Below are 27,543 nucleotides of genomic sequence, written 5' to 3'. Positions count from 1 at the left end.
CCACTGTTTTCTAATCTGCAAAACAAGGTGCAACTTAAAAAGCAATTTAACAACCAGGCTGTGAAGCACTTTCATGCAATATTTTGCAAGTTTTTCCTTGGCAGGTATATGCATCCATCTCCAGCATGAAAATAACTGTAAATACAGTTTAAAAAGCAAGGAATTTAACACATGAAATCACAGACTGAATAGATGAGAGAAAGATCATGGAGATAAAGAGTGTGAGGGAAGGAGGGAGGGAAGGGGGCTTCCTTTGTCAGCCAGTTTCAAAACGAGGTTGGGCTGTTCAACAAATCATAGAATCCTGGAATGGTTTGGGTTGGAAAAGAACCTTAAAGCTCATCCACTTCCACCTCCATTCCACTGTCCCAGGGTGCTCCAAGACCCATCCAAGCTGGCCTTGGACACTTCCAGGGATGGAGCAGCCACAGCTTTTCTGGGCACCCTGTGCCAGGGCCTCCCACCCTCACAGGGAAGATTTGCTCATTTTCTCCCTAATATCTCATCTAAACCTTCCTCACTTCAGCTTAAAGCCATTTCCCCATGTCCCGTGTTACTTTGTACCATGGCTGATCTAAGGTTCCTGCATGGAAATTAAGAGAAACTGGGAATTTTCAGCCACTTGTGCACCACAAAGCAGAATTCAAGGTTATTCCATAATTCTGTAGATGCACATGGATCATTTCCACGTGGATCCTTGAATCATGGAGGAGGTAGAAACTGGACTACATTTTCTGCAGTTTACAAGGAATAGCTAATTCCCATTTAATCTTCAAGAGGGAAATTGGAAAAAAACCACCCAATAAATGCTCTGGCAGTTGATAGGCACTGAATCTCAAAAACATTCCTGCAATTATACTGGTAAAGATTTCTGATTAACACATCTGGAGTGCAGGGTTTAGAATCTAAACTTAGCTTCAGTAATAAAAACTGCAGTTTAGCAGACAATGGGTAAAACAAATTTGAATCCATAAAATACTGACATTTAAATGAACTTGTAGGAAATGGCCTCAAAAAGCTTTTTTCTGTTTGTTTTTTTTTTTTTTTTTTTTGAGGGAAGTCAAGTGTCTCAAAATTGAAATTGCAGAAGCACTTTCAACTGGGTAAACTGGAAGAGGAGGATAATTTCTATTTCAAGCATTAAATGGGATATGTGACATTCCAGGGGAAAACTTTTCCAGGACCAAGCAGATAGGTCAGGGAAAGACATTTCTAAATCCAGCCTTGACCTAAGACACTCCTGAAAAATCACAAAACTGTTGTTCCAGCTTCTTCTTTCACAGGCCCCTTCAAATGATATTAATTTGTATGCAGCATTCAGATTTTTGGGAAGATCTGAGGGCAGCCCTGGATGTGGAAAGCACTGAACAGCTCATTTCCCTGCCATCCCTCCACAAACATTCACTGCTCAGCAACATAAAAGCTGTATTTTCTTCAAAGCCTTATGGAAGCTTCAAATCCTCTCCTATTGCTTTGTAAAGAGACACAGGAGCTCTAATCCAGTTTTCAGGAGCTCGTTGGTGACGATTCTTTTTTCATCTTTTCTTTTTATCTTGCCAGATCTTTTCTGCTAAGTCTGGTGAGGCTTCAGAGCTCAGCTCACAATCCCTGACTCTCACAGGTGGACAGAGCATGGGTGAAAGGCTACAAAAATAAGTTTAGAGATGTTTTACTCCAAGGGGAAAGCAGCTGGTAGATTTTAGTATCTACAGTAAAGTGTCTTCTAATCACCCCATCAAAAATATACGGAGCTGAACTTGCAAAACAGGTCCAACAAAATTTCCCAAGTCATTAAGGGGACTGAGTTTGGAATGATTTGTGCAGGTTTTTTTGTTATCTCCAGATGAGATGGGGTGTGTAAACTTTGCTGTGCCATGGTCAGACCTCCAGCTGGGCCAAACCCAATGCCTGGCATGGAGCCAGTCAGTATTTCCACAGTGGGCTTTTTCTGGAGAGCACAAGCAACATTCAGAACATCTTTTTACAGAAAGAACCACTACTGACTGAAAGCTTAAGAGATAGGGGCTGGTAAAGTACTGGATCAAGAGTGAGAGCTGCGTTTTTCTGAAATCCCAAATGGTTCTGTGCTTCCCTTTAAAGCTGTACACTTGATTTACAGGGTCAGCAACTGCTGCTATAAACAGGATAAATCTCCAGAGCCTTTGTGTATCCTTTGTTGAAGTGAGCCAAAATACACAGATATTTACTCTGTGTGTGTGTGTGTGTGTGCTCTGTATCCAGAATTTGGAACAGATGTGGCTCCTATCAGGGAATGAGAGATGCATTTATTACTTCACCTCCCTCACTCCATCAGATCAACACTAACAGAGGCCTAATTTTATCACAGAATATCCAGAGTTGGAAGAGACCCCCATGGATTATTGAACTCCTATATGATAATATTTATTATAAAACAAACCATAATATTCCACAATCACCTGGTTCCAGGTATTTATTTAAATGTGTTATGCAGGAACTGGTAAATGGAGGAGGGAATCAAAGATGAAGAAGACAAATGGTGGTTTTTAAGATCACAAAATCAATATTACTCCCACCCTGGCTCTTTTTTGAGTCAGAAAAAAGGGGTTTTGCAGCCATTTCTCTTAGATCTAGCTAACAGAATCCTTAATAAGAGCACAGTAAATCCAAATCCTCCCTCCACTGGCAAATACTGATCAATACAAATTACCTCTCAGATTTTATTGTTGCAGACATTTAGAGGAGTCTGGATTCACTTATCTTAGAGCCTGAAATTGTCCATGTGCAGATCGAACGGAGAGGAACAATTCAGCTCCAACAATTGAGCCATTCCTTTATAAACACAAAGCCTCCAGCTCCACAAAAGGGATGGGGCAGAGTGTACAATCCATGGATCCTGTTACAATTGTCAAGGAGAACCCTAATTGCTCATCTGGGGCTGTGCTGGGCTGGGATATTCCCACATGGAATTTGGTAAGACACCAAATTCTGGTTCTGGGATACCAGAATAACAAATCTAAACTAAACAAATTACTGGTTTGTGCTCCACAGTATCTAGCAAGGGACTGTGGAGCCTCAATCTGAGCCAATTTAGACAGTTGAACCTTGGATAGAAGGGATACAGGGGCTTGGAAGTGAAAGCCACCCCCTGGCTTGCCAGCTGTGTTGATAAATATTTGGGATCTCCAGCTTTTGACTTTGCAGTCAGATCAACTCTTCCCTCAGAAATACTTTTTAAAAGAAGCTCTTTTAGTTAGGGCACCACTAAAAGGCTGCAGGAGAGACTTCAACAAGAACCTGGACACTCAATTTTTACTAATTTTAGTATGAACTGATGTTCAAATCCATCCCCATAAACCTGAAGCACTTCAGCCCACATTCCCTGCTCCTAACAGAGGGAAAGTATTCCCTGTTCCCTCAGACTGATGTTAGGAAGCAAACTGCCACCACGAGAACTGTACCAGGACTGTGTAGGAGGAGGTAAGATGAACATCTACTGCTCCATTAAAGTGGAATTAAACAAGCAGGGAGAAATGTTTTAGGTCCTCTGCAGAGCTGAACATGTGTCTGGCTTTATTCAGCAGAGCAGAACAAGGAATGAGTTCAAAACACGCGACATAAATCATAAAAGGAAAATTTCCACGCAGAGAGGATGCAAAAGCTTCAAACAACTGAGCGGAGAGAGTGAGGAGAAATAAAAATAGTAATTGCAGAGACAATGAAGATGCTTTTATTTACCCTCTTGTGACAATAATAAAGGCATAGTTAAGTGAAATGCCAAATACAATCACAGCTGATTAAAGGAAGGAATTATTCTGTTCTACCACACATCAGGCACTGCTGGAACTCATTGCTGCAAGGGACAACATCGAGGATTTGGGGGATTTTTTTGCCTTCCTTGTTTTTAAATCTTGCTGTTTATACAACTAACAGGAACATCAAATTTCAGGACCAGCAGCATGCTGGGCTGGGCTTGTTCTGTGGATAATTAGAAGCTTATTTCCTGGCCTGTCCCTCTCTGATGTATCATGCCAGGCATGTTATTAATGCTTCCTAAGAAGTAAGAGGCATGTCTGAGTAATTCCCTATTTTTCTCCAACAACTGAGCAGTTAAGCACATCTTTTCATGATGGGCAATTTCAGCACAGGTTACATTGCACAAGCCTAGCATTACTTTGAAAAAAGCCAAGCAATTCTCCACTAACAACCTCTCTGATAGAAACCATCATTCACTGTCTGCTTCTGATACTCATTAAAAATCCCCTGAAGTGCCAGTAAACAAAACTCCTGCTTGGGGGGGAGATGGGTTCTGGAGGCCCAGGATTGTGCTGGAAAGAGATTTTCTGGATGTTTCACACTGTGTGAATGAAATGGAGTGTCAGGTGGGAGATTTTGGAGGTTTAACAAGGGACACGAGGCATGTGCTGAGCACTGGGGCTTGGCATGGACATCCCATGGGATATTCCAGGGGACATCCCATTCTTCCCTCTGTGCAGGGATCCACTGCTGGGAGGCCTTTCCTACATAATTACCTGATCTACCCATGAAGCACAGAACAGTTCTTGCAAAGCTGTTCCAATAATTTAGTAAAATCTCACAATCAACAGGCCCCCAGAGAATATAAAATGTCCCAGGAATTAGAGGACAGAGTTATCACTTCATAAACACAAAAACCCATTGTATAAGATGGGTTAATTAATCCATTCTTTGACAGCTGCATGTTTGGCTTCTCATTTTTGGAAGGGTTTTCACTTCAATCTGCCAGTTCCAGTGAATATTGTAAATCAGAATATGGGCTGGCAGTGAATCCAATGACACTGTGGATCAACAAGGACATCCCAGAAAGGAGGGATGGAGGGCAAGACAGAAAGCACAGCCACAGCAAGCCTGCAGAGCCTCATACTCAGAGAGTTTGGAATTGATTTATCAGTGGGAATGAATTTTTTGGTTATAAAATAAGTGGTGAACAGGTGGCTTGCCCTGCAGTCCACATTATTCTTGGTAACAGATTATACATAATTCACTGAACATCCTGCTTGCAACACATTCAAGCATCTGGAAAGAGTGAGGGCTCCTGGTCAGATCCTACTTCCAACAACCTTTGAAGCACCTACAGACGATAGATATGATGGGTAATGGCAATTTCCAGAACAACTCCCTGGATGAGTTATATCAGAGGAAAAAACCCACCCAGTGTCTGTAAAAGCACTGAATTTCTGGCCTCTTAAACCTGCCATGGCCACTCTGCACATCTCATCAAACAGTCTGGACCACAGCAGCTGAAAGAGCCAAGTTTCTGCATGTCCCAAATGGCTCAGTGGCTCACAGGAGGAGGATTTAGCTAAAATTCTCAGTCCTGTTTCTTCCTGTTGTTTCAGTTTCAGTTTCTTCCTGTGTTCAGCCTGCCTGTTGTTTACTTCAGTGGGAAAGCTACCTGTTCCCAGAGGAGAATTTCCTGTCTTGCTGTGTGAGGTAACTCTGAAGGCATCAGTTTTATTTAATGTCTGCTTGGCTAAAGCTTCTCCTAAAATTATTATTTTGTTGCAGGAAAATCCTCCAAATCCTCATTCCTCTTTGCTTCATTACAACACTCAAGTAATTTCATTTAAAATTGCCACAGACAGCACTCAGTGCTGCAAACTTTATATTTTGATATCAAAATCTCTCTTTCAAGATATCATTCCTCCTGCAGCAGACATGATGCCTGCTTCAGTGAGGGAGGAAGGAGCTGGCATGACTAAGCTGTCTCTGATAACAGCTCTTCGTTTCACAGACTTGGAAATAAACTGCTTGGACAAAGGGAATGCTCGTGGCTGCAGCTGATAAGAGCAAACATCCCACACCAGATCTCTTTCTGTGGGGGAAGGAGTGAACCAGGCCAGCCTGTGCAAGTGATAGGCTGGAATAAACAGGGTAATTTTGGAGTTTAGGGAACACCATCACTCATTCCTCCCCCATGCTCCCAAATTCATCACAGAAAGCAAAGGAAAAAAAAAAACCACTTTTATGAAAAATTAAACAAAACTTAAATAGCTGTAAATGGGTTCATGAGGAAAATGAAAAAATGACAGCTACAGTGGGTGGACTGTGATCCAGAAAATGAACAAGACCATGGTAACTCACCTCAGCATGGGGAAAAGGAGGTTCTGGAAGATACACCTTTGTTTGTTTGTTATGACACAACCTTTAAAAGAAAAGGAAAGCAGGCAGAGTTAGAGGTGCAGCACATCCTGCAGCATCTGCTGCCATCTACTGTTACACTCTTGGAGCAAACTGGTTTGGATCTCAGACACCAGGTGCAAAATCCCCAGTCTGTCCTGCTGCTGCCAGGGTTTCTGGTTGGAGACCCCACACCAACAGGACACAACACCTGAGTCACAGCAGCATCACACAGAGATGGTGCAGGGCAGCTGAAGGCAATTCTGTACACACTGGAACAGCTCCTCTGCTGCTCAAGGTGAATCTGTAACTCAGCATCCACAATGGTTCCTCATCCAGATCTCAAAGCCAAATCATCTGTCAACAGAAAAATCCCACTTGCCTCATCCACTTCTCAGCAGTGACTTGGTCTTTTTGGTCATTCTAATCCAATTTTCCTGTGCATTTATTATTGGTAAATTGCCTCTCCCCACGGCCCAAGGCTCACAGTGACCTGGCATTTTCCATCAATCACTTATCTTTAAAACAGATATTGAGAGCTGTTGATGAGCTCTACCCAGACTCCTGATTCATCCTATTACAGCAGCTAAAAAAAGCTGCTTGTCAGAGGTCTGGGTGATGTGACAATGATCTGCAGTGACACTGTCCTGGTGGCTTTTCTGGGAAACACTGCCTGGCTCATTCTTGCACTTTATTAAAAAGAAATGAGCCTGGGTCAAACTAATTTTGATAAAGTCTAAGGGATACTAAGAGCAAGGCACTTCCTTTAGCTGAGTAAGGGGTAGAATTAAAAGCTGGAATCCCTGAATATCAACCACAGCTCTGACCCTAAACCTCTATTTTACAGATGTTCAACCTTTGCCTCCATTTCCATAAATCTACCAGGTTTCAATAATCTTTACAATTCTCCTGAGGGATCAAATCCCACAAGATTTCCAGGATCTGTCTTTTCTTTCCTGAACTCTCAAATCTGGAGAGGAAGAAGAGAAGAGCTACCTTATTGTATTTAATACTGCAGAGCATGTCTCCATTGGTAAGAATGTGGAAAGAATTCCAAGTGGTTGAGTTCTCCTTTCCAGGGCTCAGAATCCCAGAATGGTTGAGGTTGGGAGGAACCTCCTGAGATCACCAAGTCCAACCCTGCTCAAGCACTTTCAGCAGAGCAGATCATCCAGGACTGTGTCCAGCTGGATTTTGATGTCTCCATAGCAAAGTCTCCATAACCTCTGTGCACAGAGGCTGCAGTGTTTCACAGAACCATGGAATGGTTTGGGTTGGAAGGGATCTGAAAGATCACCCAGTTCCAATTCCCTGCCATGATATAGACACTTTCCACCATCCCAGGCTGCTCAAAACCCCATCCAACCTGGCCTTGGACACTTCCAGGAGGATCAGTCACAGCTTCTCTGGGCAACCTGTGCCAGGGCTCAACACCCTCACAGGGAAGACTTTCTTCCCAATATCCCATCTAACCCTGCCCTCTGGCAGTTTAAATCCCAATCCCTGGTGGAATTTCACGTGTTTTGATTTGTTCTGCCAGAGGGCCTTGCTGAAGAGACTGAGCCCTGATCCTCATTACATCCTATCAGGTGTTTATACACAATGATAAATCCCCCTGAGCTTTCTGCTCTCCAGGCTGGAGAGTCCCAGCTCCCTCAGCCTCCCCTCATCTCCACGGCCCTGCGCTGGCCTCATTCCAGAAATCCCACATCCTTCTGGTACTGGGGAGACCAGAACCCCACAGAACACTGTCCATGTGGCCTCAGCAGCGCTGAGCACAGCAGGATCTCCTCTCCTGACTCTGCTCTGCCTCATGCAGCCCAGGACGCTCTTGGCCTTTTCTTGCCATGGCTCAGCAAAATTAAGCCTGAAAAGTCAATTTTGCTTACCCAGGGACATCATGGTAGAATCTGGGGGGGGCTAAGACTTGCAAACAGGCACAGCTAAAACTCACTCAAGTCAGGGACATAATTTACTCATTAGGGTAAGCACCAAAAAGCAGAGATTGAGTTTGTACCTTCTATAGGAAATGATCCTTCTCTAATTATAGAATATATTTTTACACAAACACACACCCACCCCCTGGTGACTCCAGGAACATGTTCACAATCCTAGCCAGGATTATTTTAGAATCTGTCAGGTAGAGATAACCTGCACCTGCCTCTTCCCACAGCTGAGGGTGCTGCCCTGGCACACCTACCACTCAGCAAAGATCTGGGAGAACTCCAGGGAGCTGTTGGCAACAGGTGAGATGAAATAAAAGGGGACATTGGAGAGTCCTGCAGAGTCAATGTACTGATAGAGGCACTCCAGCAGGTCGTAGATGACTCCAGAGGGGTAACAGGGAACCAGGACGTTGCCTCCATTCCGGACAGTCATTGCTAGGGGAGAGACAATGACAGAAATCAGTTCACTGTCTGTGAATTTAAACTTCTAATAAATTCCCTTAATCCAAATTTATATAAAAAGCAGCTTTTGCATGAATTAGCCCAACACATTATGCACATGAGTTGGGAAGAAGTTTGGCAGTAACAGGGAACCAAGACATTGCCTCCATTCCAGACCATCATTGCTAAGGGAAAGAAAAATAAATTAATTGCCTTTATATTTAAACTTCTAATAAACTCCTTTCACCCAAATTTATAGAAAAAGCAGCTTTTGCATGAATTAGCACAACGCATTATGCACGTGAGTTGGGAAGAAGTTTGGGAGTAACAGAGAACCAGGACGTTGCCTCCATTCCGGACAGTCGTCGCTAGGGGAGAGACAATGAGAGAAATCAATTCACTGCCTGTGAATTTAAATTTTTAATAAATTCCTTTCACCCAAATTTATATAAAAAGCAGCTTTTGCGTGAATTATGCACATGAGTTGGGAAGAAGTTTGGAAGCAACAGGGAACCAGGACGTTGCCTCCATTCCGGACAGTCGTCACTAGGGGAGAGACAATGAGAGAAATCAATTCACTGCCTTTGTATTTAAACTTTTAATAAATTCCTTTCACCCAAATTTGTATAAAAAGCAGCTTTTGCATGAATTAGCACAACACATTATGCACATGAGTTGGGAAGAACTTTGGAACTAACAGGGAACCAGGACATTGCCTCCATCCCGGACTGTCATTGCTAGGGGAGAAACAATGAGAGAAATCAGTTTACTGCCTGTGAATTTAAACTTTTAATAAATTCCTTTCACCCAAATTTACACAAAAAGCAGCTTTTGCACGAATTAGCACAACACATCATGCACATGAGTTGGGAAGAAAACCTGTGATCATTAAATACATTTATTTCCTGCCCTTTCCAGGCTAAGTGGAGTGATTCTACTCCTTTAGCTGGGGGCACAAGGAAAACTCCTGACAGGAGAGGGCAGCCGTGCACTGGCACAGGAGGATAAAGGAGTGACACAAACCACCTCACCATCGAAATAAACCCTGCTCCTACTCCCAGCTGCCTCCAGAGGGGAAGGACAACAGCTCCCAGGTCTCAGCCAAAAGCACTGCACATGGTGTGCTGTTCAGTGCTTGGATTTCAGATGGAAAGCTGAAGGTGTGGTTATTTCAAACAGCACTCAGAGCCAGAAATGGGTGATGGAATGTTTGGTTTTTTTAAAAACACTAAATATTTCTGTCCTTTCTGTATAACAAGAACAATTTAAAACTTGTAGACAGCAAGAGACTAGATAAAAATGAGAAGAAAAAGGAAATATAGGTTTACTCTGTTACTGAGACAGATCTGAGCACAACAGCAAAAGCAAGCAGAGCAAACATTGTGTTCTTTTGGCAGAATGAATTACAAAAACACTGCACCTTCTGGGAAAGCAGAAATACTTTGTTCAGCTCAGTGAGCAATTTCACCTGTGGGGTAAAACCATCCACTGCTGTTAAATGCAGTGCAGCAATAACAGCATGCACCAAGCATTCCACAGAAAGCTGTGGAAGAGCCTAAAAATACAAATATTGCATCCCCCCAAATCCCTTCCTTGACTTCAATTTCCTGCTGAGCATTGCTGGGGTATGGATTTAACACTTTAAGGGTCTTTCTGCCCCTGATGGAGCAGAATCTTCCTCAAGGAAGATTTTTTCTGGCTGAATGTTTAGGTTTTATGGAGTTTGGGAGGATGCACAGCCTAGTAGGAATTTTCACATGCATTTGTGGTTGTTTTACTCCTTGTAGCAGTCAGTACCTCTGAGACTGTGCTGATCAAAGGCCCCTTGTTTATCACTTATAATACAACTGCAGGGTAGGGGATTTATTTCTCCAGGCCCTTTGCAAACTGTACCACCCAAATATTTGTGGAGATGAGCAGCAACAGCTCACATTTGTCCAGAACTTGAGATGTTCCCAAACATCCCAGCAATGTGTGACATTATCCCCCTCACCTGGGCAAACCTAAACTATCCCAGCTGTAAACAGGATGTGAAGAGAGCAATGAGGAGGTTAAGAATATTTTCAAAGCCATCTGGAGGTGGAAGTTGAGGCTCTGAATTTACACAGAGACATCACACACCCAAAAATTCTGCAGAGGGAAGTACCTACACCCACTGCAGCAGGAATGGTGCACAGGCCAGGGATGGGATGCAGAATAGAGGTAAAAGAATGTGTCAGGCCACAAAAAACCTGAATTCCATTCCTTTGTGGTGCTTTGACCCTGGCTGGAGGCTGGGTGCCCACCCAGCTGGGCAGGGGAGAAAATGTAACAAAAATCTTGTGGGGAGAGTTAAACCCAGGGAGAGATCAATGACTTATTCCCATCACGGACAAAACAGACTTGTGGAAATCAGTTCAATTTATTTCACGTCTCTCCACAGGGTACAGGCCTGGCCAGGATCCTGCTCCAGTGTGGGGTCACAGCTCCTTCAGGCATCCCCCTGCCCCAGTGTGGGGTCTCCAGGTGGATTTCTGCACCCTTGTGGGGCCCCATGGGCTGCAGGGGCACAGCTGCCTCTCCCTGGGCTGGGAATCTCAGCTTTGGTGCCTGGAGCAGCTCCTGCCTCCTCTTCCTCACTGCCCTAGGGGTCTGCAGGGCTGTTCCTCACTAATCCTCATTCTCCTCTTCCCTGGCTGCAACTGCTCCTGCACAGTAATTTCCTTCCCCTCTTCACTCTGATATCCCACAAGTGCTGCCACCTTGGCCAGCAGCGGGTCCATCCTGGAGCCAGCTGGGATGGAGAAAACTTCTGGAAACCCCTCACAGAAACCAGCCCTGCAGCCCCACACTACCAAAACCTGGCCATGCCAAAGCCAACGCAGCCTGAATTCCCAGCTCTCCCTTCCCCACAGCCACTGGTTCCCTGCAAACCTCAACATTTTCTGCTGAAAACAAGCACAAGTTCAAGATTCCTGGGGCCACAGAAGAAATAACAGAGGGTAAAGTCTTGGAGGAGATGTCAGCTTGAGTTTCTGCCCCCAGCAAAACTGAAGAGCTGTTTTGAGCAATAATGGATATAAAATCACAATCTTGGGAGTGGAGAAAGATTCCAGCCAGAGGCCCACCAAGCCAGGGATCCACAAAGGCTTAAGAATCACCTCCCAGCTTCTGCAAAACAGGGGTGACAACCTTTCCAAAAATAATGCTTTCCACACAAGCAGCAGGTCCAGTCTGGCTCTCTGCAGCACTAAAACAACTTTTCAGAGTTGTCAGCAAGAGGACACATCTATCTGAAAGTTGTTTAAAGCCCAATTTATCTTGGTGACTGACAGATGCTCTCTCCTGATAAAAGTTGTATAATAATCTTGGCATTTCAAATTTAGTCTCCTTCAGCAGCTCCATAACAAGTTGTTCAATTTACAACTCACAAAGAGATCCTTGCTTTCCCAACAGCTGCTGCCACAAGGTCGAGTTGGCACCTAAAAAGCAAACTGTGCTCTTTTCTGCTCTCTATAAACACACACAGCCTCACACTCACACAAAATATCACCAACTGTCCCCACAGACAGACTGGCAGCTTTGCTGCTGCTGCCCAAGGCAATGTGGAAATAAAACTGCTCTCCTTGAGCTGCAGAGTGCTGCTGCTGCAGAGCTGAGCAGGGAAAAAAGGGGCTTGGGGTAAAGTGGATGAAAACAGAGAGTGAGGTGGAATTTTCTGGGATGAAAACAGAGAGTGAGGTGGAATTTTCTGGGATGAAAACAGAGAGTGAGGTGGAATTTTCTGGGATGAAAACAGACACTGAGGTGATATTTTTACTTCCATTTCTGTGCCTCACATCCCTCCTTCACAAGCATGCTGGTACCTCCTCATACACACTTTTGGGGAATTTTGGTCTGCTTTAGAGTTTTTATCTTGAGTATTCTGAGCTGCTTGTGCACTCCCTTGGAAGTGAGAAAACACAGATGAAAACCACTGTGCTCAGCCTGCCTGCTCAATTGATTTTCCCATTAACCCATTGCTTCTGGACTTTTTACATATTTGAAAGAAAACTGATTCTCTGTTTTCCTGATGTTGAGTAGATAAATATAGCTGGTGTCATGTAAAAGACAACCCTAAACTGCATTAATATAGAAATATTTAATTTCTTCAGATTGCTGGTTTTTGGCAAGTATCACTCAAATTCCAGATTCTTACAATGGCATTATTTTATCATCTTCCTTTGGTCTTTAATGATTTTCTCATTTCTCTGAGTTTGTCTCATTCAAGACAGAAACTGGTTTGAGGACCTGCAAACCCCTGAAAAGAGTTCAGAATGTTTCTGTAAACCAGAACAAGTTGTGCAGACAAACAGCCACCTGCACTGACACATGTAACATGTTTATTTATACACAGCCAACTTCTGGATTCTGCTTTGGCTCAGCTACAGCCCTAAGACTTTAATTTGTAAATGCATTTTAATGAACAGTCTCACTGTTGTTTACTCAGTGCTATAGGAGGGGATTGTGCCACTGTTTGTCAGAGGGACAGTGACCCCCATGAAGGTCCAGAGAAGGGCAGCACATCTGAATTTACCAACACAATGTCACCAGAGCTGATCTGTGGCAGCTCACAGGGTAATAAAATTCAGTGTTTAAAAACAATGAAAAGGCAGATGAAACACACACATACACACATGTAAAAACACACATTTGGGAAAGGAAGTCACAGGTGTTAACACAGCTTCAAGGGGAGGCTGAACAAAACCACTGGGCATCATTAACTACACAAACACATCTAATTCAGGAAATTCCTGAAATAAAAAACTTAAAGATCGTGAGAGCAAAGTATCCCAGAATCCCACCCTGCTCTCCTGCTCTTCTTCAAGCATATGCACACAGTCCCTGCTGGAGCCAGGATGCTGGCAGAGAGGATCTTTAGTAAAACCCATAATTACCATTCTTATAAAATGCCAAAATGTGCTCTATTAACAGATATTTAGGATCATTGAGTGGACTGGGTTGGAAGGGACCTTAGGGATCCTCCAATTCCAACCCCCTGCCATGGGCAGGGTCCCATTCCACCAGACCAGGAATTTAGTCTGATTTAGTTTTCTCATGTCTTTTGGTAACCTTTGTCAGGATCCTTCCATCATGAGCTTTTTAGTTTTATTTGTAAAAAGTAGTGAATTTAAAAAAAAAGGGAAGATCTCTGATGAAAGAACAGGGAACATAGAACAGGACAGCCATGGAAAAGTGGTTTGATGAAAGAAGGATGAAAGCACAGAGGAACTGAGCAGGGGGAAGGGGAGAAAAGCAGAGAACAGCACTGGATGTGACATTCCAAACAGGCTGGAAAATGCTGCCATTCACACTGATATCACAGCTTTGCAATTATCAGCTTTTCCAGCTGTGAAAGCGTCTGATTAGGTTTTATATATCTGGGGGTCTATAAATATATCTTGACTTTTTTTTTTAAACAGAGATTGTGCTGTTTGCTTTCGATATATTTAAAAGTCAGGTGTAAGAAGGGAAGCAGATGTGCTTGTTTTCAAAACTGAAAGTCATAAAAAGCATATAAAGATTTTACTCTGGCTGATCCACAGGAAGGAAATAGTAATATTTCAGCTGGGAACAATATCCACATAGCCTGTTGGCAGCCAAGTGACATACTTAGCAAACCAGGAGCAGCAAGTGATTAAATCTCATTATACCTGTTCCATTCCAAAACATTTTAGGTACAACTTGTGTCTCTCCAAGCACTTACTGTATTAATGACACCAAGAGCACATCGTAAAATCTAAACAGGTAGTTTTATGCCAGGAGCTATAGCTGGACAACTTATTCAATTCCAGGAATCTCAGAATTATTTCCCACCCAAAGCCATGAATAAGATGATAAAACAGGCAGGAGATTTCTCTCAGTGACCTACCCAGGTTGCTGCAGAACTCTCCCACCATTCCATCGGGGTTGGCAGTGGGGATCTGGGTCAGCCCTGTCAGGATGAGAACGTCGCTGTTCTTAAGGGAAGCCTGGTCCATGGGCTGGAACAGAGCACAGGGAAATAAAATCAGGAATGGGACAGTTCCTCCAGGCAGGACATGATGGATACAGTCACCAAACATTTTACACCTCACACTCCTCCATCTGTGGAAAACTAACTTGTTTTATTAAAGCTGAATGAAACTGCAAACCCATTTCGCTGCATTAGCCAACAGAGAGTAGATATTCAGAAATTTGATGTTAGTGTGACACTAAATACACATTCTTGACACTGAAAACGTGGCATGATCCAATCTGGATAAGGTAAAATCCAATTCTCTGTCTGCAGATGGTGAAAAGGTAACTGAGCCTCACTCTGGGTTGGGATGTCCTTGCCACAGCTACTGATTAAGCAAAAGTGGGCAACTGCTTGGCAGCTGTGTGGTATCTTATGGTTATTTACTCTCAATAAACAACTCTCTGCAGTCTCACCAGTCAGGAAAGATTTCTGCCAGAAGAGACAGATGAAGAGATTTCCTCTGCTGAGCCCCCAAGACCACTGTAAGGTCAATTCCCCTGCTCACAGCTCTCCAGAGCCATTCTGAAGCAGTTGAGAAGGACCCTGCTCTATTAAACATGCAGGGGAATTTCATATTAACTCTGACAGGAGTTGAAACTGTGCACCCCCTTGTAGGATCAGACCTGACACGTGAGATTTATCACAATCTTTGACTCTCTCCAGTGTGCCCATGAAAATGAAATGCCAATAATGCAATAAAAAATAATATGGAATCTGCCTGTGATAATGTACATAATGATTATGGTATATTAGATCCCCATAATTTCAGATGCCATTGCACTGAGAGGGCCTGCATTGATCTTTGTGGGTTAATGTAAAGAATATGTCTTAAAAGGCTTTTAGTGACATGTCTGAACCTGTGCTGTCAACTCCTGTTCTCCACTTCAGTGGCAACGGTGTCAATCCAGCCTCAGGAGAGGGGGAGACAAAATTTCAATGGAAACCATCTGCCAGAAGAACAGGGAACAGTCAGTGGTGCCAGGCCTAAATCCCAATTCACTGCAAAAGCAGCTCTGGATATGTTCAAAGCACATTCTATTTTAAAACAAAATGCAGTGACTTTTTTCACACCCTGCTAAAAAAATGGGAATTTCATGATGAACTTTTCATCATGATCATAGGGAGAACCAGGACAGACAAACAACTTTTCACTCCTGAGGAAGAAATGATTTGTTGCTCACAATTCTGACTGTGTGCCACTCAAGAGATACTGTTATCATTACATATTGTCTGTCAAACATCAAAGAGATGATGAAGAGCTGGTTGGAAGCTCCCAAAAGCCACACACAGAAACACCAGATTGTAGCAGCCTGTGCTGGTGCTCCCAGGGATTAACCCCAGGACAAAAACTATCCATTGTCCTCAAAAAGCATCTGGAAGCAAATGCAAGACAATGATGATATGGGGTAACATCTGTGATGTGGTAAATAACAAGGAAAGTACAAACTGAATGGGATTTTAACTATCTGTTAAATATTTCCTTTTACAGATGTGCCCATGAGCAGCTCACTCACACCATTCTCTGCTACTGGGACTTAATTTCCTTAAAACCAGAGATTTTACCAGAAGCTTCCAGAGAAATGTTCACCTTTGGAAAACAATGAAGTCTGACCTGATAAACTGAATTTCTTTTCATGTCAGTGAGGAGAAAACATTCTCAGCTACCAAATTACTTCGTACAGGGCAAAGTTTCTCCTCACAGAAATATTCCATTCACACATTATCAACTACTGCTGCTCCTTCTCCAGGAGGGGATGAGAGCACAGCCCAGGATGGAATGAGGCTGATGAGAAACAGGGATTTAGAGGCTCTGATATATTTTGTGCACCTAAGGATGGCCATACTATTAAGGATCATTTATCTACTGTAGTTTCTCAGCTGAGAACAAGCTTTTAAATGAGGGATGCTCAGAAGCAAAGCTCTCCAGCAGACACCCACCTTGGGGGAAATCACTTAGTGATCAAAAACCTGACACATCTTCTAAATTATTTTTAAATACCTCCTGCAATAATGCTTTTAACTATTTTGACAACTTCTGAAGCGCACGGCACTGCAAACTTCAAGCCTTTCTTTGCAGTAAGAATTTATGGATCTAGAGAGAATTAATTTACTGGAAATTACATCTACAGCACTATAAAGACTTTGCCCTTAGCAGAGCAGGGTGGAAAAGTTGGCAGCCACTGAGCTATCATTCCTCCTAAGGAAGGATGTTTCAGAAGTGATATAAAGCAGTCTGTGAACTGTCTGTGAAGATTCTTCAGTCAAATATGGATTTTTTTAAAAAAGTCACTAATGCTCTTTTTAACTCTATTGAAAATTTCCTCTTTAGAGTGAAAGACAATTCCACAGTTTTAAGTGAACATCAAATCACTAAGAACAAAGAATTTTAGTTATCTTTCCCTCATAACTATTGATACCTGTCATTTGTCAGGGTATGTCTTATCAATGCCCATTCAGTCCAGGCACTGATAACACAGTTACCTTAAAGTGGCCTCTACCTTAAACCTGATCCCAGCTGGAATAACCCCTTTTTTTGGAGCAAAAGTTCCTCCTAAAGACTAAGGAAAGTCAGGGGCTGTACCTGAGGGTGTGTTGTAAGCAGAGAAGATCCTGAAACATAAGAAACCTTTTCATAGTGTGACTGGATAATCCAATTGGAGCTCCCAAGAGCGTAGCCCGAGCTCAGAGGGGTGACCTGCACAGCACCAAACAGCTCCTGAAACACACAGTGAGAGACATGAACTTGAGAGAGCCCCAGAAGAAATCAGGACAGGTCATTTTGTCATCAGTGGTAGGAATTTCAACAGCAGTTCTGTTGCTCAAAGCCTTTGTGAAGCTGTTCTGCTGAGAATTACACCTGCTGGTTTTACCCATCCATGTCTAGCAGGACACATGCTCTGAGAAAAGCTTTTCCTGAGGCAGGGCCTCCATAAAGTTTCTCTTCCATGAGAATTTTATGGCATCTGAGTTCACACTGAACAACACCTCAAAATGAAGGAATCAATCTTGATCCTTAATCTTGATCTTCTGCTTGTCTCTGCTGTATTGAAGAAGTTTGTGGGAGCTTTGCATCTTTGAAGATGCTATTCTCCTTTAGTCAAATTAAATTGGTATTGGCCAGCAGGAGAGAAGGAAGGACAAGCACTTCTATCTTGATATAAAAACTCTGCTTGGGTTGCAAATTTTACTGTGGAAAACAAATTTAACCTCAAACTCACCAGCTTTCTAACTTTATTTCTTTTCAAATGCTACCTGCTGGTAATTTAGCAACAACATCCTGCAAACTCAAACCACATTTTAGTTTCAGTGTAAGCAACTTGACAGTTGCCTCCTTTGCAGGTGTCATTAGGAATTGTATTCCTTCATCTGTACCCAGGAATGTGGAATACTTGTTTGGAGAAAGGAAAATAAACCTCCCTAATGTGATCTGCCTTCTGGTTACTGAATAATAGAACAAGCACCTGATTCATGCAATACAATGATTCTTCTAGTATTTCAATACTTATTTGGATGCCTTGAAAAACAAGGCAGGGTGCCTTCATTCCTCAGAGTGTGCAAGCCAAGGCTCTAAAGTTTGATTATTTGAAAAGTTAGCTTTGGGAAGAGAAAAAATAGAGTTTTTTCCCCCAATAACTACAAAAGAATGATTGGCTGAGACACACATATCTAAAATTAAGGGAGATGCATCCACACTGTGAGGACAGTCAAAAATTAACTGAAACAATCCATGGATAATGAGAAGTCACAACTTACTTTAACCCATATTTTTATTTTTTAAGGCCTTTGAGCAGCAAAACCAGGTATCACAGCCCAAACAAGAGCAGGGATCATGGCACACATGCTGCCAACAATCCATATGGGATCTGCAGGCTATGGAACTGTGGGTTCAGTTCATTCTGGAAACTACACTGGATTATAGTCAACAGCATTACAGTCAATAACTGTGAGCTGGAAGCCCTGGGAAAGGAGTTTCTGAAGTTCACATTGAACCATTAGGTTTTGTTTACAGTCCCTAATTTACAGTATGAAACAAAGTGGAGGCTAAAGCACTCTGAAGATTCCCAGAAGTGAGATTGGGGAGCTGGGAAGGGGATGTGGCTTAGAGACAGAGAGGATACATTCACTCCCTGCATCCTCCCAGCTCTCAGTGGGCCAGCCATCAGCTCCAAATTTGAGGGCACGCCGCCTTAAAGTTGGCCTCCCCAAGGAAGAGAAGAAACAAATGGATATTCCCTGATTTCACCAAACAAGAGCCCTTCCTGGGAGGCAGACTGAGGGGCAGTCTGTGTAATCCTGTCTTGCTTGCCTGTGCCAGGGTAACTAGATCCAACCAACACAGGATTTAGAGGGGAAAAGCTGGGGAACAATTGTTGGTGTTGCCCTGAGGAGTTTTGGTGTTGCCCTGAGGGCAGCTGTCCAGGTACTCACGATTTTCTGGGAGTAGCCCACCAGCTGGATCTTGCTGAGGGCTGCGTTCACCTCAGGCATGGTGTAGCACTTCCTCCACATGGACACCTCCACTGCATCCTTCAGCGGGGCTGGCAGCAACCTGTGAACACCAGTGGGAGGTTCTGGGGGGATCCAGAACAACAGCTGGTGCTGGACCAGCTTCTACAACCATTTACACTCTCCACATCTTTCATTTTACCCTTTTAAATTTTTATTTTCAGTGTGCCTGGTGCTTCAAAGTGAGGAGCAAAGCCACATTTCCCTCACCCTGAGGACTGCTCTCCAGCTCTCTTTGTTGATGTTCTGTCCAGCCCTTGCATCAAAGAAATAGCTGTGATCAAGGTGTTACCGCGACTCTTGGGGTATTTTCATCCCTGATGAAAAGTGCTGGCTGATTTGAGATGTCAACAAGAAATGCACCTCCAGCACTAGGATCTCAGATCAGTGTCCATTTTTTATATCATAATAATATCATTTTTTATATCATAATAATCTGAAAAATTCCCTAATAATCTGAAACAATCTGGTGATTAAAGTACAGCTACCAGACCATGAGCAGGGATGGCCCTGCCCTGATTTCTGCCACTGGTCTCTTCCAAGAGCACATGTCCCTGCAGCTCAGCTCAGCTTCCCTGCCTTCAACCCCACTTCCCTCCTGAGTGCCCTGGCAGGGACACACGAGCTGACACTGCAGAGCTCTTTGAAATCCCCTCCACGGAAGTATTTAAGATGTTTTACACCAAAGTGAGATCCATCCATTCTGCTCCTCACGGACACTGCAAGTCAGCTGGCCGGCGTTGTCAAGGGAAGAAGTGAACTATAATGTCACAGGCTGGAAGAGGGATGGCTAACTTCTGGGAAATAAATCTTCCTCAGCAACATGAACTGAGGCAGGAAGCAGAACAGCTGCCAAATGCATAAGAAGAATACGATTTTTTTTTTGTGTATTAAACCAATGCTAAATCAAAGGCTAATTCAAACCAATTTCCAAAGATTTATGGAAATTGGTCAAGTTTCTTTGATCAATTTGTTTAAAGGAATTTAATTTATTGTTATATCTACTAGGTCAGTGAACTCCTCCATAATTTAAGATACTGAAGAAAGGATTAAGGACAGCTCTTGCCAAGACCACAGCACAGGTCCAGAACGATAACTGCAATTCCAGCACATGCTGGCTGAAAGCACCCTGTGCTTCAGGAAACAAACAAAGCCTTCAAGGTCTTTTTTGGGAAGTCGTAAGCAACAAAAGGAGACACAATGTGGAGAGTTGTGTACACTGCACTGAAGCAAATTGCCTGTAAAAGCCTTTAACCTACCATAAGAAGCATTTAGTGTTGGAGGCTTTCAGGAGCTTCGCTTCTGGGAAGAGGAAAATGTTTCTCCAGGTAATGGAGAAAGTGGGGAATTGTCCTTGGTGACTGAAGGAAGTTTCTCTTAGCCTTGACTGTGGCTACACTGAAAATACTCTGATCCCTGGCAGAGACCAGGGGCACCAGTCTCCAGTGGCTTCATGAAGCTGAGTGACAACGAGGTGCTGGTCCCTCAGGTGCATTCAGTCTGTCATCTCACTTCTAAAATCCCTACAGAGTTACCAGAGCATGTTTTGTGGTCTGGAGTAAATCTACTGCCACCATGGCAACATCCTGTTAGAGATCACCTCACAACAGCCAGATGTGTGAGGGCAGCTCTGGGACTGCCATAAACGGGAAGGTACCGTGAATCCACATGGTTGAGGATACAAAATTCACCCTTTAAAAACTCAGGGATTTGTATTTTTCCCTGGGATCTGCATGGAGACAGCCCCTCCTGGTCAATGCAAAGGGCGGCATTTAATGTATGATGTAAAATCCCAGAATTGTTTGAAGGGAGAGGAGGATGGCAGCACCAAACTACATCAGGCCACGGCCTCTCTCTGCCCTGCTCAGCCTCAGGAAACAGCCTGTTTCAAACACTTTTAAAAGATATGGGAAACCATCAAAAAAGAAATCAAGAAATCAACAAGAAAAGTGCTTTTCACAAGGCAAACTTCCTCTTTAGCCCCTGAATCCCACTCAGTGTGAAAGATATCCTGGCTGACATCTCCAGAGCTTCCACGAGACTGCTCACTTGAAATAAAAGCCAGTGGCAATAAAACAGGCTAAGCAATTAGTTCAGACTGGATCTGATAATGGAAAAATGTAAACCACTATAATGAACTTATTATATTTTATACAGTATTTGCATTTAAAATGCTCCAGTGCTTTATCTAATGAAGATGATAATACTTTGTGTTTTATACTAACTGTTTGGAGGAGAACTAGCTGAACTGTAAAGCAGTAATGGGGATTGATCAGCCTGAAAAATTAGACTCAGAAGTAATAAGTATTCTGTTCTAGCAACAGCCAAGTAGGAAAAAAAAATCCCAATTCATCAAGATCACATTTTCCTAAGTAACGGATGTCAGTCCAAGGCTGCATGTGCCATTAGCCAGGTGCTAATTTGGGGATCAGTTGATGTTTTGCTCTAATAATCAGTTCCATTCACGCCTGCGTGACACTTGTCACCAGGCATCTCAAAACACTTTGCAAACATTAATTAAAGTCCCCGGGTGCCCTCTGTGCTGGATGGGAGCTGTTTTACAGATGCACACAGAGGTGAAGGGGGAAACTCAGGGCACAGGTGGGGCAGAGGTGGAGAGGGAGGTCACATTTGTCCCCTTGTTCCAGCTCAAAGACAACATTGGTTCAGACCAGCAGAGTTAATAATACACAAATTTATGTTATTAAACTGATGTTTATAGCTCCCACCTCGCTGCTACCCCTTTAAAATGGAACTATGAATTTTGGAGGACATGCCCAGCAACAGCAGAGAGGAACATGTATTTTAAATAGCACTTCAAGGAAAAAAAGGCTCCAGTCTTCTACAGCAGCTGAATCAGAACAAAAATTCCCTCTCTGTGTTCTCCTCTGGAATAATCAGCAGCATGCAAAGTGCCAGGCAGCACTTTCCCTAAAATACGACCACCAGGAAAGTGACATTATATGAGCTGCAAGATATATGATTCTCCTTTAAACCATGCATACAAAACATGCCTGCTGTGACAGGAATAATGGCTCCAGTCCTCTCTCCCCACACACTGGGAGTGTCAGCAGTGGCTCTGGGCAGGCCAGTGGACCCCAAAATTTAAAAAATAAACCCCACTATTCTAAAAATCCTGCTGAACTTCAGTGTATTTGGTTTTGCTTTACATCCAACTTGATATCTGCTTGTGTTCTTCAGAAGAGTGAGAGTTAGGGTGTAAAGACTGCTCCTAAATTCAGGAGGGGAACACAATATACAGCTAAAACCATGGTAATTTGAATTTTTAATTTTTGCTCTGTGATACTGGGAAATATCAAGGCTACTTTTCTAATGTAAAAAATAATTCACTTTTAGGAAACTTCTAAATCAAGCCATCTTAAAATTTAGGAGTATAAAAAGGGAGATCAATTTAAAATGCACAAAGCAGCTTTTAAAAATAACTTTTTAATCAACCAATCCTATCTTTAAAATGTGCTAAAAACAAAACTGTCTCCTCCAAGGAACAAGCTGTGCACCTGAAACTGTTTTTATTCCCAAGAAAGCATCAGCTACAATTATTAAACTGTATGGATAATTTTTAGATTCCATAGGCTTTCATAACTTTGAGCATTTTGTTCTGATGTATAGCTGGAATAATGGACATGGTGCTGCAAAATAAGCTTTTTTATTCAGATTTTAATTTGGTTTTAAGCTTTGTAGAGCCAAAAATCCCACCTCTGCTGTTCAGGTGTAAAGATGGGAAGAAAGGTAACACCAGTGACCTCCAACAGCTGGGTCTTGACTTTCTTAGTATGTCAGCAAACATAAATGTAAATATCATTTAAATTTAAATTATTCCAATGCAGTATCATTAAATTTAAATACCTTCCTCATTTCAATAATTTTTTATGATGTTACTACCAAAATCTGATGGTTTTATCTACCATCATGGAGCTGAACTGTGTGAGGGGAGATCAGGGGAAGCTTTGCTCTTTCCAAGTCTTTCTCCAAGAAACAAATTTGTGAGGTTGGAAAACCAACAACGTGCAGAAATGATTAAAGAAATAATCGACCCAAGGAGTCACAGCAGCAAATCTCAAGTGGTGGGAGCAGAGCCATCCTCACAGTGACTCCCAAACTTCGGTGCTTTGGCACAATCACCTTCCCTGGGACTCCTTCCTTACCTCTGCACCTCCTTGTTCTTCCACATGGAGGCAGACTGAGCCTTTGGCACGCGTTCAATGGAATTCACCAGCTCTTCCATCAGGAGCCTGAAAAAATCAAACCTAAATTAGCGCTGCCTCCTCTCACACAGGAGAGAACTTTGGCCCAAATCTTTCCAAAATACCACAGAAATTGTAACACTCTGAGGGGTTCTTCCCACAGAGGCCATGACCAGCACTGGCCCTGTTTATCCAAGGAGTGTTTCCAATTCCATCTGCTTGCAACAGAGGAGGATCTGGCCCACTGGGTTATGGGCTATTTGGAAAGTGCAAGATAATTTCTTCATTACTGACTGCTTGTGATAAGTAATGAGACAAAACACACAACAAAACCTCCTCAGCTGCTGCCTGTCTGTTACTTAGGGAAACCAAGCATGCTGTCAGAGTGAGCTCTGCTCATCTGCCAACGCAGATTTGAGACAGGAAAAGGTGTCAAGCCTTAGAAATAGTCACTGCAGATTTCCCTGCCCAAAACTAAACAGCATTTGTGATTGTGTGCAGGCTTTCCCTTGAAGTTTGGAGCACAGGGACAGTATCTGGAATGACTTGGGGTGGGGAGAACCACACCAGTGCACTCTCCCACAAGGCTGTGCTTGTTATCTCCAGCTCTGGGGCAGTAAAACCAGAGGTTTACTACTCCTTCCTATTTACACAATTCCTTTCACCTACAAGGGCCTTCAGTTTCTGTTTGCTTTCACACAATGGGGGAATTACTCTGGCATGGGAAGTTTGCACAGGACCTTCAGTGGACAAAGATTCCTGCCCTAAAGTGCTTACAGAGTAGTCCAGATAGGAGGGCCTAATCTGGCTCCTAATTACTGAATGTAGCAGCCCTGCAGGAGAGAGGAACAGAGCTCAGTTCCAGTTAGGCCTCACCTGCAGCATTTGGTGTTGACCCATCCAATCAACAAGACAATTTTGTAAAAATAAACTGGCAGGTTTGATGACTGTTCTGGTTCTGACTGCACTGTTGTATCCTTTTCTACCTCAGTCTCCTATTTCTGCCATTTCTCTCAGTGCTTCTCTCTGGAGTTCAGAGCTCACACAGCTCAGCTGTCATTTGAGATGATGTCAGCCTGAATTCCTTTCTGTGGAGGGGAGGAAGGTGTGATTATATGGAATCATAAAATCCTAGAATGGTTTGGGTTGGAAGGGACCTTGAGGATCATTTAGTTCCAACACCTGCCACGGGCAGGGACAGATTCCACTAGACCTGGTTGCTCTAAGTCCTGTCCAGCCTGGTCTTGGACACTTCCAGGGATGGAGCAGCCACAGCTTCTGTGGGGAACAAGTGCAGTTTTCTGATTGGGAAGTCTCCTTTTGGTGAAGGGGAACAGAGAAGAGCAGGAGAGCTCTTTGATCCACGGTTTTTGAAGGTCTGAAGTTGCCTATGTGGCAATTACTGAGGTGTCTCAGCCCACTCAAATTCCACTGTCCCACATCTGTGGCCTGGACTCGACACAAAGCACCTGCTGGAAATGCTGATGCTTCCAGAGGTTGGGAAACATGGAGTTAACACATTTACAGCACTAAGGGCTTGGCTGGTGTTCAGCTCCTGCCTGAAAGCCTCTTTGGAACATTAGACACCACTCCTCTCCCACATTGTCCTTTGCACCTTCTCCTCAGCAGTGATGAAAGAGGAGCAGAGAATCTGAAGGGGTTTTTTACCTGCCAATTTGAACAGTGGGCTCGGTGGCATAAACTGTTCCAGTGAATCCTGTGTACTCTGTGATGTAGGGCAGGGCCATCATGCAGTGATAGTTGGAGATCAAGATCACATCCACGGTGGAGAGGTCAAGCAGTTCTGTCTGAAAACAAGAGCAGAGATAAGCAACTTGTAACCCTTTCAGGCAGTCTAATAAATGGCAGAAAAACTTCTCCTCTTTTTTTAAACTTTATTGCAGGAATGTAACTGGTTTGTAAAAGCATCCCTCAGCTGTGGCAAAGATTAATGTTGCCTTTAAATTAACAAGAATTATTTTAAAAGCTCCCTAAAATTATTCCATTCTCCAGCCTGGAAAGGAAACCATGTCCTGGGTTTTTCTGTCTTCCAGGTGATGAAATGGCTGCAGTTATGAGATCCATGATTTATTTTTATCAAATAATTGATGCATGCACCTCCTTAGGAAGGGACACCAAAATTTCTCCATCAGTGATTTAGGGTGTTTCTTTTTTTTTTTTGTTTTTTTTTTAATGCAGTACATCATACTGTACCCCAAGAAAGAGATGAATGAATATTGTATTTATTCATTTGCTTAAAAATAATCCTCATATTTTCCTAAAGTAAATGTTTGGCATCTTTCTCATTCACATTTTCTACAGCAGGAGATGAAGCCCATTCACAGGATACAACAAAATGGATGGGTGGGCTCAATTAGTTTTGATGTGACAGTTTAGACAAGAGTTCTGAGAGTGAAAGAAGATTTCACACATTGTTAAAAGAATTTTAATTAGAAATATTTACTGGTAATGCTATAACACAAATGGTGTCAAGTCAGAAATTCACAAGATTACTGACCTCTAACTCAGTTATTATAGAGCAGCTAATGGAATTCAACACTCATCAAGCACATATTATCTGATTACAAGGCTTGGTCCAGCAATTTGAATAAAAAAGGCAAGAAAGTAGGTCACTCTGCTTTGCAGAGGGCTGACACAGTGCTCTGGTGACAAGCTGCTTAACTCCTCCTAAGCACTCATGGTTTCAATCCATGATCAGCAATGATCTCTGAGCTGAGAACAGGAGGTGAAACATCACCCTCAGCTCCATGACAGGGAAACCTTTTATCTTCCTGGGCTTCCAGGCAGGAACACATCCCTGGAAGGTATGAAAGCATCTGCTGATGTCTGCTCCTGCCAAAGCTTGGATTGTCCACACCTTGGTTTGCACAGATTTCAGCTGTGTCCAGACTGTACAGGATCAGATTCTGGACTGGTTTGGGTGGGAAATTCTTTAAAGACCAACCTGTTCCACCCAGGTTGGGAACCCTTAAAGACCAACCTGTTCCACCCTTCCACTATCCCAGGGTGCTCCAAGCCTCATCCAGCCTGGCCTTGGACACTCCCAGGGATCCAGGGGCAGCCACAGCTTCTCTCAGGGCACCCTGTGCCAGGGCCTCACCACCCTTACAACCAACAGTTCCTTCCCAAATTCCCCTCTATCCCTGCCCTCTGGCAGTGGGAAGCCATTCCCTGTGTCCTGTCCCTCCATGCCTTGTCCCAAGTCCCTCTCCAGCTCTCCCTTTAGGCTCTGAAGGGGCTCTGAGCTCTCCCTGGATCCTTCTCTTCTCCAGGGGAACACCCCCAGCTCTCAGCCTGGCTCCAGAGCAGAGGGGCTCCAGCCCTGAGCTGAATCCCAGCCCAGGAGAGCCATCAGGGGGATGCACAGCAGCACTTTCCAACCTCAAGCATGCCCCATCTCAGCACCCTAGAAGCATTTATTGATACCATGAAAAGGGTGTCAAAACCAAAACAAAGTGAAATCTTCCCTGGGGCTTGCAGCGATTTCACTAAAGTGCCTTTGAGCTGAAGAGGCTTAAAAATGTTTCTTGCATGTGAAGTGAGAGAGCAGAAAGGTGCCAAGCAAAGAGAGGGCTGCACCCTGCACTCTGCCATGTGTGAGAGTACTCAGCTGCTGAGACAGCCTCATCTCACCTTGTGGCTGCTGGATTAGACCCAAATCTTGGCTTGCTCTGGCAATGGTGCTCTGGAAGGGATACAGAGATTCTCTGGCTAACTGCTGCTGCAGACAAGTTTCTTCAAAAGAAGTGGCATGGAAGGAGATCAAGTAAAAGCCTCTTTCACACAAGCTCCCTCTCTTATCCTGTGTTGTCAAACAGCTGCAACATTTCCGCTCTGTTTGCAGCTGGCCACGACTCCTGAAGCTCCTGCAGACGGGAGCTCAAGGTGTGAGCTGGGTGTCACAGCAGATCTCTTCCCAGGGTTCATGGAGGACATGTGGCATCTGCTGGGAATTTTGGGAAACATCTGAGAGGCCAATTTTAAAGTTCCTGCAATGGTGATGTGCAGTTGGTTGTCATGTTCTGGTTGTAGGATGGGCTGCTGGGAAGCAGCTTCATGCAGTGGTAACAGGAGTAAGATGAAGCAGTGACTCCCTGTCTGTCATATTCAGATCTACACATGTGGTATTTTCCAGCCCAAAGTAACCAGAAAGTCTGGCTGAAGCATCCTAAACCCCAGCAGATAATAATTCCAAAGAGAATCCAGCACATAAACCCTGTCCTTCCCACATCTGGGCCATAATGGCACGTTCTACAGACACAGATGC

The 27,543-nt window shown here is 43.5% G+C and overlaps 1 protein-coding gene across 1 annotated transcript in view; it reads right to left on the bottom strand.

Moving 5' to 3' along the window:
- The window catches only part of INTS9 (integrator complex subunit 9), a 61,629-nt gene that overhangs the window by 22,054 nt on the left and 12,032 nt on the right, over positions 1–27,543 (bottom strand). The window contains exons 5-11 of the mRNA XM_063153197.1: positions 24,924–25,063; positions 23,217–23,303; positions 18,973–19,093; positions 17,126–17,260; positions 14,416–14,527; positions 8,339–8,519; positions 6,103–6,163 (exon numbers count right to left, since the gene is read on the bottom strand). Of these exons, the coding sequence (XP_063009267.1) occupies positions 6,103–6,163; positions 8,339–8,519; positions 14,416–14,527; positions 17,126–17,260; positions 18,973–19,093; positions 23,217–23,303; positions 24,924–25,063 (837 nt within the window). The remainder of the gene's footprint in view (positions 1–6,102; positions 6,164–8,338; positions 8,520–14,415; positions 14,528–17,125; positions 17,261–18,972; positions 19,094–23,216; positions 23,304–24,923; positions 25,064–27,543) is intronic.

Source organism: Melospiza melodia, chromosome 3, assembly GCF_035770615.1.
Source record: "Melospiza melodia melodia isolate bMelMel2 chromosome 3, bMelMel2.pri, whole genome shotgun sequence".
Lineage (NCBI taxonomy): Eukaryota > Metazoa > Chordata > Aves > Passeriformes > Passerellidae > Melospiza > Melospiza melodia.
Note: the sequence above shows the minus strand (reverse complement) of the source record. Positions and strands in the feature narration are given on the sequence as shown.